This window comes from Scyliorhinus torazame, chromosome 14 (genome assembly GCF_047496885.1).
Source record: "Scyliorhinus torazame isolate Kashiwa2021f chromosome 14, sScyTor2.1, whole genome shotgun sequence".
Classification (NCBI taxonomy): Eukaryota; Metazoa; Chordata; class Chondrichthyes; order Carcharhiniformes; family Scyliorhinidae; genus Scyliorhinus; species Scyliorhinus torazame.
In genome coordinates, this window is record NC_092720.1 from 10,292,421 (window position 1) to 10,306,261 (window position 13,841).

General features: G+C 51.8%; 1 protein-coding gene across 1 annotated transcript in view; it reads left to right on the top strand.

The window, feature by feature from the left end:
- Window positions 1-13,841, top strand: part of LOC140389518 (fibronectin type III domain-containing protein 3B-like) — a 404,055-nt gene that overhangs the window by 2,331 nt on the left and 387,883 nt on the right. Inside the window, 1 exon segment of the mRNA XM_072473693.1 lies at window positions 3,441-3,578. Within this exon segment, the coding sequence (XP_072329794.1) occupies window positions 3,468-3,578 (111 nt within the window). The 5' untranslated portion in view covers window positions 3,441-3,467.

The following is a 13,841-nucleotide window of genomic DNA, read 5'->3' on the forward strand; positions in this document are numbered from 1 at the left end:
TGTGATCCGAGTGTGTGTGATCGTTGACTTTGAGGTGACGGGGGATGGGAAGAGAATGTTCAATGTACCCGAATGATCTTCGGCAACGTCCCCTCAGACAGACTGTCTTGCACATCCTCTGGAATGTGGGTCAATTTGGGTGAACAACATTGAACAGTTTACTGGCGCTGTTTTAGCGTGGAATATTAATGGTTCCAGCAACTCTTTGAACTGTTTTCCTGAGCTCATTGTTGTCAGGGAGAGAGCCAAACTTTGTCAAGTGCAGATTTTTCCAATTTAGATTTGGCAATGCTGAGGAGAGCCGTGGATTGTTGGATAAAGGCAGGAGTTTGGGCGGGGGGGGGGGGGGGAAGGTCAACCACAACAGACAGGGTCCCCTTGTAGCTCAAGATCAGTCTGAAAAGTCCTGTGTCATCCGATCACCTTTGTCTCACTGGAGATTTAAGTTGTGATTGCACATTGCTAACCCAATGCGTTACGGAGCTCTTTGGAGAGTAAGCATGTTTATTGCAGTTCAGGAGGAGGCTATTTGGGCCATTCTGGCGGCGCTGTCTCTTTGATAGACCCATCCACATCCTCCTCCATTCCCTGTCCTCTTCCCTTGCACATTTTCTCCTCCGTTAAGAGTTCCCCCCACCCCCCCCCCACCCCCCCTTTTTTTTCCAATTGAGGGGCAGTTTAGCCTGGCCGATCCACCTGCCCGGCACATCTTTGGGTTGTGGGGGGTGTAACCCACGCAGACACGGGGAGAATGTGCAAACTCCACTACGGACAGTGACCCAGGGCCGGGATTCGAACCCGGGTGCTCAGCGCCGCAGTCCCAGTGCTAACCACTGTGCCACGTGCCGCCCTTTCCTCCCTTCCAGCTGGTTGATGAACTTTGCACATTTTTCCTCTTCACATATTTCTCCAATTCAGACTGAACCTGCTGCCATTGGCCATTCAAGGCAGTTCTCTGCAGATCCGAAGTAATGGCTGTGTAAAAATCATTCTCCTCACCTCCCCTCCCCTCGAGCCTTACGAATGAGCTCAAATCCTTTTCCTCTGGTGACTGACCCTCCTGTGACCGTAAGCAGATTTCCCAATTTGTTCCACAAACACACCAACCCCGACAAAGTCCCCCCCGCCCCCAAACCCCCACTCATAATTTTGAATATCTCAGTTAAAACCTTGCAGCCGTTACACTTCCCTTTCCTCTGTTGTTCTTGGAATGTTCTCAAGGGTCTAGACAATTGAAGCAGTTGCTTATCATCACACCGGCGATGGCGGTCAGTTAGACATAAACTGCTGTTTCATTAACGTCCCTTCCTGCCTCACCGCTCCTCCGGCACCTCGTCAATGTTTGCTACCATCGGGGCGATGTTCTCATCGTCAGATGGTAGCCATGATGTGGAGATGCCGGCGTTGGACTGGGGTGAGCACAGTAAGAAGTCTTACAACACCAGGTTAAAGTCCAACAAGTTTGTTTCAAATCACTGGCTTTCGGAGCGCAGCACCTTCCTCAGGTGACCAGTGTCAGTACTGAGGGAGTGCCGCACTATCAGATGGTCAGTACTGAGGGAGTGCTGCACTGTCAGAGGGTCAGTACTGAGGGAGTGCTGCACTGTCAGAGGGTCAGTACTGAGGGAGCGCTGCACTGTCAGAGGGTCAGTACTGAGGGAGTGCTGCACTGTCAGAGGGTCAGTACTGAGGGAGTGCTGCACTGTCAGAGGGTCAGTACTGAGGGAGTGCTGCACTGTCAGAGGGTCAGTACTGAGGGAGTGCTGCACTGTCAGAGGGTCAGTACTGAGGGAGCGCCGCACTGTCAGAGGGTCAGTACTGAGGGAGTGCCGCACTGTCAAAGGGTCAGTACTGAGGGTATGCTGCACTGTCAGAGGGTCAGTGCTGAGGGAGTGCTGCACTGTCAGAGGGTCAGTACTGAGGGAGCGCTGCACTGTCAGAGGGTCAGTACTGAGGGAGTGCCGCACTGTCAGAGGGTCAGTACTGAGGGAGTGCTGCGCTGTCAGAGGGTCAGTACTGAGGGAGTGCTGCACTGTCAGAGGGTCAGTACTGAGGGAGTGCTGCACTGTCAGAGGGTCAGTACTGAGGGAGTGCCGCACTGTCAGAGGGTCAGTACTGAGGGAGTGCTGCACTGTCAGAGGGTCAGTACTGAGGGAGTGCCGCACTGTCAGAGGTCAGTACTGAGAGAGTGCTGCACTGTCAGAGGATCAGTACTGAGGGAGTGCTGCGTGTCAGAGGTCAGTACTGAGGGAGTGCTGCACTGTCAGAGGGTCAGTACTGAGGGTGTTCTGCACTGTCAGAGGGTCAGTACTGAGGGAGTGCTGCACTGTCAGAGGGTCAGTACTGAGGGAGTGCTGCACTGTCAGAGGGTCAGTACTGAGGGAGTGCTGCACTGTCAGAGGGTCAGTACTGAGGGAGTGTTGCACTTTCAGAGGGTCAGTACTGAGGGAGTGCTGCACTGTCAGAGGGTCAGTACTGAGGGAGTGCTGCACTGTCAGAGGTCAGTACTGAGAAAGTGCTGCACTGTCAGTGGGTCAGTACTGAGGGAGTGCTGCACTGTCAGTGGGTCAGTACTGAGGGAGTGCTGCACTGTCAGAGGGTCAGTACTGAGAGAGTGCAGCACTGTCAGAGGGTCAGTACTGAGGGAGTGCCGCACTGTCAGAGGGTCAGTACTGAGGGAGTGCCTCACTGTCAGAGGGTCAGTACTGAGGGAGTGCTGCACTGTCAGAGGGTCAGTACTGAGGGAGTGCCGCACTGTCAGAGGGTCAGTACTGAGGGAGTGCTGCACTGTCAGAGGGTCAGTACTGAGGGAGCGCTGCACTGGCAGAGGGTCAGTACTGAGGGAGTGCTGCACTGTCAGAGGGTCAGTACTGAGGGAGTGCTGCACTGTCAGAGGGTCAGTACTGAGGGAGTGCTGCACTGTCAGAGGTGCCATGTCACACTTGAGCCCTTAAATCGAGGCCTCTCGGCTGTGTGTGTGTGTGTGTGTGTGTGGTTGGGGCGGGTGGGTGGGGGAACCTCCTGGAGTAATCTGGAAAAGAGAATAGTTCTCCCCAGTCCAATATCTATTCCTCAACCGCACCAAAACAGATTAACTGGCCATGATTGCGAGGTTGTTTGTGGGAGCTTGCTCTGCAAAACTGCAAGAATTGCCGGCCACATTTTTGCCGTGACTGCACTTGAAAAGAGTGTTGTGTTTAAAGTGCTTTGGGACATGGGTGTAAAAGGCAATCGAAGTGCAGCGCTGCTCATGCTTGGATTTTGGGATCGGGCTGTGCAAGGGAAGCTGCCCAATTGATAACACAGGCTCCATTCCAGGAACCGTTCTTTTTCTTGTGCACTGCGTGTTCCTGGACCAGCTCTTGAGAACTGTGATAAGATGCTATTAATAAAAACCGAATCCCTCTTAATTTAACTTGTATTGTGTCATTTGTGTGCAGGAAGGCGGTGAGCAGAGGACTCCATGAATGTATGTCACAATGATGATGGCAGACCAGATTCCGTTGGAACTGCCGCCTTTACTCAACGGGGAACTTCCCATGATGCCTCACTTAGTCAGTGGCGATGGTTCACAGCAGGTGAGTTTCACGACTGATTGGCAAATTGGAATTCCTTTTAAATCGATTTGTTCTCGGGATGAGGGGGTCAGCTAGGTCAGCATTTATTGACCACCCCTAATTGACCGAGAGAAGGTGGTGGTGAGCTGCCTTCTTGAACTGCTGCAGTCCATGTGGTGTAGGTACTGCCACAGTGCTGTTAGGGAGGGAGTTCCAGGATTTGAACAAAGCGACAGTGAAGGAGCGGCGATATATGTCCAAGTCAGGATGGTGAGTGACTTGAAGGGGAACCTCCAGGTGATGGGGTTCCCAGGTATCTGCTGACCTTGTCCTTCTAGGTGGCAGAGGTCGTGGGTTTTGAAGGTGCTGCCTCAGGAGCCTTGGTGAGTTCCTGCAGTGCATCTTGTAGATGGTGCACACGGCTGCCACTGATTGTCAGTGTTTTTCTTAAAGTAAATTTAGAGTACCCAATTCATTTTTTCCAATTAAGGGGCAATTTAGCGTGACCGACCCACCTCCCCTGCACATCTTTGGGTTGTGCGGGTGAAACCCACGCAGACACGGGGAGAATGTGCAAACTCCACACGGACAGTGACCTGGGGCCGGGATCGAACCTCGGGCCTCGACGCCATGAGGCAGCAGGGCTAACCCACTGCGCCACCGTGCTGCCCCCGTTAGTCAGTGTTAAAAGGTGCGAATGTTTAATGTGGTACCGACCAATCAGGCTGCTTTGTCCTGGATGGTGTCGACCTTCTTGAGTGTTGTGGGAGCTGCATTCATCTAGATAGGTGGTGAGTATTCCATTGCACTCCTGACTTGTGCCTTGTCGATGGTGGACAGGCTTTGGGGAGTCAGGATGTGAATTACACCCCTTAGGATTCCTAGCCTTGGACCTGCCCTTAAAGCTGTAGTAATTATATGGCTGGGTCCAGTTCAGTTTCTGATCAATGGTAACTCCCAGGATGTTGACAGTTGAGGCTTCAGCGATGGTAATGCCATTGAATGTCTAGGGTCGATGGTTTTACTGTCTCTTATTGGAGATGGACATTGCCTGACACTTGTGTGGAGTGAATGATCATTGCCACTTGTCAGCCCAATCCTGAATATTGCCCAGGTCTTGCTGCATTTGGACAGGGACTGCTTCATTATCTGAGGAGTCGCGAATGGTGCTGAACATTGTGCAGTCATCCGCAAACATCCCCACTTCTGACCTGATGATGGAGGAATGATCATTGATGAAGCAGCTGAAGATGGTTGGGCCTGAGGAACTCCTGTAGTGATGCCCCTGGGGCAGTGATGATTAGCCTCCAACCACCACAACCATCTTCCTTCCTGTTAGATATGACTCTAATCAGAGAATGACAGAATTATTACAGCACAGGAGGCCATTCGGTCCATTGGGTCTGCACTGGATCTTTCAATGAATAATTCACCCAGTATCATTCTCCTGCCTTTTCCCTGTAACTCTGCACATTGTTTATTTTCAAATGATGATTCAATTCCCTCTAGATTGACTCACTTGAACCTGCCTACGTCATTCCCCAGGCAGTATGGAATGCACTGACCCGAATCACTTGCTGTGTGAAAAAGCTATATTACTTTTTTGCTTCTTTGGCCAAATTCTGTGTCCTCGGGCTCTCTGTCCTTCCTCCTCAATGGAAGAAATGAAAATGAATTGATAGAAATGAAAATGTGGTGAAGGTGAGAGTTCACAGTCTGAAGTTGTTGAACTCACTGTTAAGTTCCGGAAGGCTGTAACGTGTCCAATCGGTGCTCTTCCTCCAGTTTGCGCTTCAATGGAACATTGCAGCAGGCCCAGGACGGACATGTGGGCGTGGGAGCAGGTCAGGGAGTTGATATGGCGGCGACAGGAAGGTCTGGGGCCTGCTTGTGGACGGACTGGAGGTGTTCTGCAAAGTGCTCACCCAGAACACCCATATTGGAGAGACTAAACGCAGACTGGTTGTTTGAACCAAGGCTGTAATGAGGTCAGGAGCTGAGTGACCCTGGCTGAGCGTCACTCAAACTGAGTGTCAGGGAGCAGGTTATTGCTGAGTAAGTGCCGTTTGATAGCACTGTTGATGACTCTGCCCATCACTTTGCTGATGATGGAGAGTAGACCGAGAGGGCAGTAATTGCTGGGTTGGATTTGTCCTGTTTATGGGTGGCACGGTAGCACAGTGGTAAGCATAGTTGCTTCACAGCGCCAGGGTCCCAGGTTCGATTCCCCGCTGGGTCACTGTCTGTGCGGAGACTGCACGTTCTCCCCGTGTCTGCGTGGGTTTCCTCCGGGTGCTCCGGTTTCCTCCTACAAGTCCAGAAAGACGTGCTGTTAGGTGAACTGGACATTCTGAATTTTCCATCTATGTACCCAAAAAGGTGCTGAAATGTGGTGACTAGGGGATTTTCATAGTAACTTCATTGCAGTGTTAATGGAAGCCTACTTGGGACACCAATAAATATTATTACTTTTATTATTATTGTGTAAAGGACATATTTTCCACATTGCCAGGTAGATGCCAGTGTTGTAGCTGCACTGGAACGGCTTGGCTAGGGGTGTGAAGCACAAGTCTTCAGTACTACTGACAGGATATTGTCCGAGCCCAGAGCCTTTGCAGTATCCAGTGCCTTCAGCCATTTCTTGATATCACGTGGGGTGAATCGTATTGGTTGAAGACTGACGTCTGTGATGCTGGGACCTCCGGAGGAGACCGAGATGGATCATCCACTCGGCACTTCTGGCTGAAGATTGTTGCGAATGCTTCAGCCAATGTGCTGGGCTCCTCCATCATTGAGGACGGGGATATTTGTGGAGCCTCCTCCTCCAGTGAGTTGTTTAATTAAAAAAAACATTTAGAGCACTCAATTCTTTTTTTCCAATGAAGGGGCAATTCAGCGTGGCCAATCCACCTACCCTGCACATCTTTGGGTTGCGGGGATGAGACCCACGCAGACACGGGGAGAATGTGCAAACTCCACACGGACAGTGGGTTGTTTAATTGTCCAACACCATTAACAGCTGAATGTGGCAGGACTGCAGAGCTTAGATCTGATCCACAGGATCGCTTAGCTCTGTCTATCAGCTGCTTATGCTGGTGGGCACAGACTTAGTCCTGCGTTGTAGCTTCACCAGGTTGACACCTCATTTTTCGGTATGTCTGGCGTTGGTCCTGGCACGCTCTCCTGCATTCTTCATTGAAGCAGGGTTAGTCCCCAGGCTTGGTTGGAATGGTAGAGTTGGGGATATGCAGGGCCATGAGGTTACAGATTGTGGCTGAGTGCAATTCTGCTGCTCTTAAAACTGGGCATCCGTGAGGCCCGTTGAGTTGCTCGATCCATCACATTTAGCGAGTGATACACAACCTGATGGAGGGTGCCCTCAATGTGAAGACGGGACTTTGCCTCCACAAGGACAGTATAATTGTCAATCCTACCGATACGGTCATGGGCAGATGCATCTGCAGGAGGCAGGTTGGTGGGGATGAGGCCAAGTATGTTTTTCCCTCTTGTTGGTTCCCTCACCGCCTGTCGCAGTCCCAGTCGAGCAGCTCTGTCCTTTAGGGCCCGGCCAGCTCGGTCGGTGGAGGTACTACCCAGCCACTCCTGGTGATGGCCATTGAAGTCCCCACCCAGAGCATATTCTGCACCCTCGCCACCCTCAGTGCTTCCTCCAAGTGGTGTTCAACATGGAGGATTCATCTGCTGATGGTGGACGGTGCGTGGTAAGCTGGATTTGGATTTGTTTATTGTCACGTACCAAGGTACAGTGAAAAGTATCTTTCTGCGAGCAGTTAAAACGGATCATTTAGGACATGTAAATAAAATAAAATTAAAAGAAAATACATAAAAGGGCAACACAAGGTCCACAATGTAAATACATAAACATCGGCATCGGATGAAGCAATACAGGAGTGTAGTATTAATCAGGTCAGTTCATAAGAGTTTAAGAGTCTGGTAACAGCGGGGAAGAAGCTGTTTTTGAGTCTGTTCGTGCGTGTTCTCAGACTTCTGTATCTCTTGCCCGAAGGAAGAAGTTGGAAGAGTGAGTAAGCTGGGTGGGAGGGGTCTTTGATTATGCTGCCCGCTTTCCCCAGGCAGCGGGAGGTGTAGATGGAGTCAATGGATGGGAGGCGGGTTTGTGTGATGGACTGGGCTGTGTTCACAACTCTCTGAAGTTTCTTGCAGTCTTGGGCTGAGCAGTTGCCGTACCAGGCTGTGATGCAGCCTGATAGGATGCTTTCAATGATGCATCTGTAAAAGTTGGTAAGGGTTAATGTGGACATGCCGAATTTCCTTAGTTTCCTGAGGAAGTATCAACACAGTTGTGCTTTCTTGGTGGTAGCGTCGACGTGGGTGGACCAGGATAGATTTTTGGTGATGTGTACCCCTAGGAATTTGAAGCTGCTAACCATCTCCACCTCGGCCCCATTGATGCTGACAGGGGTGTGTACAGTACTTTGCTTCCTGAAGTCAATGACCAGCTCTTTAGTTTTGCTGGCATTGAGGGAGAGATTGTTGTCGCTGCACCACTCCACGAGATTCTCTCCTGTATTCTGACTCATCGTTATTCGAGATTCGGCCCACTATGGTCGTATCGTCAGCAAACTTGTAGATGGAGTTGGAACCATATTTTGCCACGCAGTCGTGTGTGCAGGGAGTATAGTACGGGGCTAAGTACGCAGCCTTGCGGGGCCCCGGTATTGAGGACTATTCCGGAGGACGTGTTGTTGTTTATTCTTACTGATTGTGGTCGGTGGGTTAGAAAGTCGAGGATCCAGTTGCAGAGTGGGGAACCAAGTCCTAGGTTTTGGAGCTTGGCTGGGATTATGGTGTTGAAGGCGGAGCTGTAGTCAATAAATAGGAGTCTGATGTAGGAGTCCTTGTTGTCGAGCAGGAGGTTTCCTTAAGTATGTTTGACCTGATACCATGAGACTTCATGGGGTCCAGAATCAATGCTGAGGACTCCCAGGGCAACTTCCTCACGACTATGTACCACTGTGCCGCCACCTCTGCTGGGCCTGTCCTGCCGGTGAGACAGGACAGGGATGGTGATAGTCGTACTTGGGATGTTATCTGTAAGGTACGATTCTGTTGGTATGACTATATCCGGCTGGTGTTTGACCAGTCTGTGAGGCAGCTCTCCCAACTTTGGCACAAGCCCCCAGATGTTAGTAAGAAGGACTTTGCAGGGTCAACCTCTCTGAGTTTGATCACAGGAAGAAGTCTTACAGCACCAGGTTAAAGTCCAACTGGTTTGTTTCAAACACTAGCTTTCGGAGCACTGCTCTTTCATTCACCTGAGGAAGGAGCAGTGCTCCGAAAGCTCGTGATTTGAAACAAACCTGTTGGACTTTAACCTGGTGTTGTAAGACTTCGTACTGTGCTCACCCCAGTCCAACGCCGGCATCTCCGCATCTGAGTTTGATGATATCGTTTCTGGTGCCTGGGCCCATGCCGGGTGGTCCGTGTGATTTCATTGCTTTTTGTAGATTTTGACACAGCTGATTGGCTTGCTCGGCTGTTTCAGGGGGCATTTAAGAGACACCCACATTGCTGTGGGTCTGGAGTCACGTGTAGGCCAGACCAGGTAAGGACGGCAGATTTCCTTCCCTAATGGCGTGAGCCGAGCGATATTACCGCTACAGCCCCATCTCCCACATTGTGTGAAAATTGGCTCCCGCAGTTCCTGCCTCACAACAATGACTGAAGCGCATTTCTCGGACTCTAAAGGACTGTGGGTTGTGATAAGGCTGCTTGCATTAATACAGCTTTTTAAATGTAAATAAACATCGCCAGCTGATGGGTAAATGTTGGTGGTCTGTGTCTGTCCGCTGTCTCCACTGTTGCTCACTAACATTTCAATGCTTTGCCTTTTGCTGGTACAACAAGCCCGACCTTTGTTGCAGAGGTAGAGAGAGAAACTCTCTGTGTACTTCATGTTGTCACATGTAAACATCATGCATGCAATAAGCCACGCTCACACCTGAAAAACAGCTGGATGGATTGGGGAGCTTGTTCCGGTGTGTGGGAGGAGGGTTTATCAGTTCCAGACTGATTTGCCGACAGATTAATTGGTGGATGACTGAGGAGTATGCCAGACGTTAAAACCCCCATGCCACCTCCCCGCCCACAGAATCTCCACGGAATGAGACCGGCTCCGTCCTGAAAGCAGCTGTGACAGATTCGGCGCTGGGAGTGGTGGGGAATCACATGCCATGGTGGCGGGGAGAGCGGGATACGGGGAGACAGCAGAACGGCCCAAGTTGTTCATTTGGGTCCAGGAGGACCTCAAGGAACCTTTACAAGGTTGGAGGAAAAGCCCCATTGCTCGACCCCTTGTGATCCGGATCCTGGCTCCCTCACCTTACGCTGGCCGGTCCCAGATGAGATGGATCTCAGCCCAGACTCCGCAATTAAAATGGCGCTGTCCCGTGTGCCATAGGTGTCACCAGAACCTGATTTAGCCATTGTAACGGAGGCCTTCACCTCTCCCGTACCTCTCCTCACCCCCCCCCACACCTGGGAGGAACTGGAATAGATCAAGAGAGAAACTCCAGATTCCAATGACACGTATCTTGCCAACATCTTAAACCCCTCAACCCCCCCAACCTATATTTATATAGCACCTTTAACATAGTAAAAGTATTTCGCAGGAGCATTATCAAACAGAATTTGACACCGTGGCACATCGGGGGCTATTAAGTCCTCTGACCAAAAGTATGGACAAAGGGGTAGGTTGGAAGGAGTTTCTTAAAGAACGGGAGCAAGGTACAGAGACGGAGAGGTGTAAGGAAGCAATTCCAGAGGTTAGGATTCGGGCAGCTGGAGGCCAAGAGTGGAGCGATTAAAATCAGGAATTCTTGAAAGGCCAGAATTAGAGCATTGGAGAGATCTCAGTGGGTTGTGGGTCTGGAGGAGATTACAGAGATAGCGAGAGGCTGGGGCCCGATGAATTCGGGTGCAAAGAAATACTACAAGAAACTGTGGGCTGGATTCTCCGAACCGGGTGCGGCATTCCCCCTCCGGCAGAGCGGGAACCTCCGTCCCGGCAGCCGGCCAATGGGGTTTCCCACCGTGGGCCACCCCCACGCCGTCGGGAAATCCCCGGGCGTGAGTGCGCTGCCGGCGAAGCGGAGGATCCAGCCGTGTCTCTGGCGCTCTCGAGGAAGGCAGGCTGTCATTGGTTACACTCTGGCATCCCAAAGCCAGGTTCCGACATTGGCTTAACATTGTGGGCCTGTCGGGGTTTGGGTAGTTCGCCCAGTGACCTCTGCAGAACACGGGATCAGTTGCAGCGACCCTCGCAGTGTCAGCCGAGGCTCGGTGGGCAACACCCTTACCTCAAGCCCCCACCCCAGCGTCTTGGACGCAAAGTCTCAGGCGGGTGCTGCCTGTGCAGTACCGAGAGGGAGTGCGACGTTGTTGGAGGTCCCATCGTTTGGTTGAGACAGTAAACTGAGGCTTCCGTTTGCCCTCTCGGGTGGATGTGCGCGATCCCACGGCCACTATTATGAAGATGAGCTGGGGAGGCCTCCCCGTTGTCCTGTACGGTACTTATCCCTCAATCACAGTTGTGAAAGAAAAGGGATTCTCTGGCCATCGTTACATTGATGTATGAGCGAGGTTGCTGCGCCCAAATTGACAGCTGTGTTTCCTGCAGTGACGCCACATCAAAAAAATTCAATTCACTGACTGAAAGCCCTTTGGAAATGTCTCGACGCTAAAAAAGGTGCTATATAAATGCAACATTTTCTTTTTGTTGGAAAGAGGGAGGGGTAAGAGCAGAGGGGGAGGAATAAAATGCCAGTATTACAAGCTGCCAGAGCTCCTAATTGTTTCAGGCTGTGTGAAACCCCTCTGGAATTCCCCAGTGTGGCTAGCAGACCTGATTCCAGGGTTTGCGCAGGGAGGGTCCAGCCTGATGTCAAAGTTTCTGCATCGCCAGACATGCAGCAAGTTTCCATGTGCTGCCTGCTGGTTTGCAGCGTGTTTGTGGAGGTGGCTTTCAAATGTCTTTGCCGGGACATCTGACAATATCTGTCGAAACTTTGAACTTTGACTGAGAATAGCTGAGCGACGTTTTTCAGGCCGCACAGCCGTAAGAGAGGGCTTTGCTGGTCATCATTATCGAGAGGACGTCCGTGGAGAGCCCCTGAACTTCACTGACTGACCCAGCTGCCATCGGGGGACGTGAGCGTCAATTCTCCAGGGATCCTTTGTCTTTATTGATACACTCCTCAATACTTACACTCCACTTCATGAAGAATATAACTCCTTCCCGGGGATTGCTCCGAGGGGGGATCACTTTAACTGTTGATCATCGTGTACGACATATCGCCAGCTACGCTTAGACATGGAGGGCGCGATTTAATGGGAAAATATCTCAGTGTGGCAGGGAGCGGAAACTGCGGCGAGCTTCCCGGCACTCGCCACAGCGAGGCCATCACAGCAATTAAACATTAGTTGGTCCACTTAACGAGGCCTCAGGGGCTTCATGTCGCAAGTGATGGTCCCGCCGGCTGATTCACCAGGACCGCGCTCGCCAGCCCCTCGCTGACAAGGAAGAGCAACACTGAAACCGATCCTGCGTAGCCAGCCCCGCTCAACTCGCAGCCGCGCCGCCGAGACGGCCAGCCCCCCGATTCGGGGAGGCCGGCCTGGGCAGATTACTGGACGCGGTTGAGGCCAGCCGGGATGCCCTGTTTCCCCGAGGGTCGTGGAGGGTCAGCCACAGGGCAGTCAGTGCCACCTGGGAGGAAGCGGGCGCCAGCTCGGGGAGTGTGACCAGGAGTCAACGACCTCCACCGGCCCGCGGCACCGGACTCCTCCCCCGCCCTTCCCCCTCGCAACATGTGCGCCATCGATTATGGCATCCCGGCAATGGGGGAAAACCAGGCAAACAGGGCACCCGTGACCTCACGGATGCAACTGTGGGCTGTAGCTTGTGTGAGATGCCGCACAAGGCCCCACTCGAGCCCTGGAATGATGCTGAGGTGCAGAAGTTCAGGTCAGCGGTGACGTTGACGGCCACCAGGGAGAGGGCATGCTCCTCCTCCACAGAGTGCCAAGTCTGCAATAGCCTCTCCCACACCAGTTGAATTACTTGTCTTAATTTCTTCCACCTCAAAATTATTACGAGGTGGAAGAAATTAACGGACAGTGACCCAAGCCGGGAATCGAACCCGGGACCCTGAAGCTTTGGGGCATCCTGGAATTACGGAATGGCCTGTAGAATTATGGAATTGGTCTCGCTCCTTTGTCGTTGCCCCAGTTTTGAGTGTTCAGCACTGGGCTCTGGGGTCCGAAGGAGAGTGACAGAGCAAGATTCACATGAGAGGGCAGCACGGTGGCGGAGTGGGTTAGCCCTGCTGCCCCACTGCGCCGAGGTCCCAGGTTCGATCCCGGCTCTGGGTCACTGTCCGTGTGGAGTTTGCACATTCTCCCCGTGTCTGCGTGGGTCTCGCCCCCACAACCCAGAGACGTGCAGGGTAGGTGGATTGGCCACGCTAAATTGCCCCTTAATTGGAAAAAATGAATTGGGCACTCTAAATTTTTTTTTTTAAAGATCCACATGAGGAGGTCAGGAACAAATTAAATTTCTCGAGTGACGACAGATTGAAAATGTGAACTGTTTTCTCGCAGCGTGGCCGTGGGAGTCTGTTTCTGGCGGCCTGGTTATTGGCGAGTGCTAATTTGCGAGCTGTCGAGAGCAGCACTGTGGCTGGCAGGAATTGAAAACATTCCTGTCAGCTGGTGTAAGGCACCTGTTTGTGATGATGCATCGTACAGCGGGCTGAGCGTTGTCACTGTGTTTATATCAGAGTGGAGGACCGTTTGCCCTCGATGAAATGTGGATCCAATTTGAAATGTTACCTCTGAACGATGTTCTGATGCAGATCGCAGCCTGTCCCTCTACACTGTCCCCATCAAACACTCCCAGGACAGGTACAGCACGGGGTTAGATGTAGAGTAAAGCTCCCTCTACATTGTCCCCATCAAAAACTCCCAGGATAGGTACAGCACGTGGTTAGATACAGAGTAAAGCTCCCTCTACACTGTCCCCATCAAACACTCCCAGGACAGATACAGCACTGGGTTAGATACAGAGTAAAGCTCCCTCTACACTGTCCCCATCAAACACTCCCAGGACAGATACAACACGGGGTGAGATACAGAGTAAAGCTCCCTCTACACTGTCCCCATCAAACACTCCCAGGACAGATACAGCACAGGGTTAGATACAGAGTAAAGCTTCCTCTGCGCTGTCCCCATCAAACACTCCCA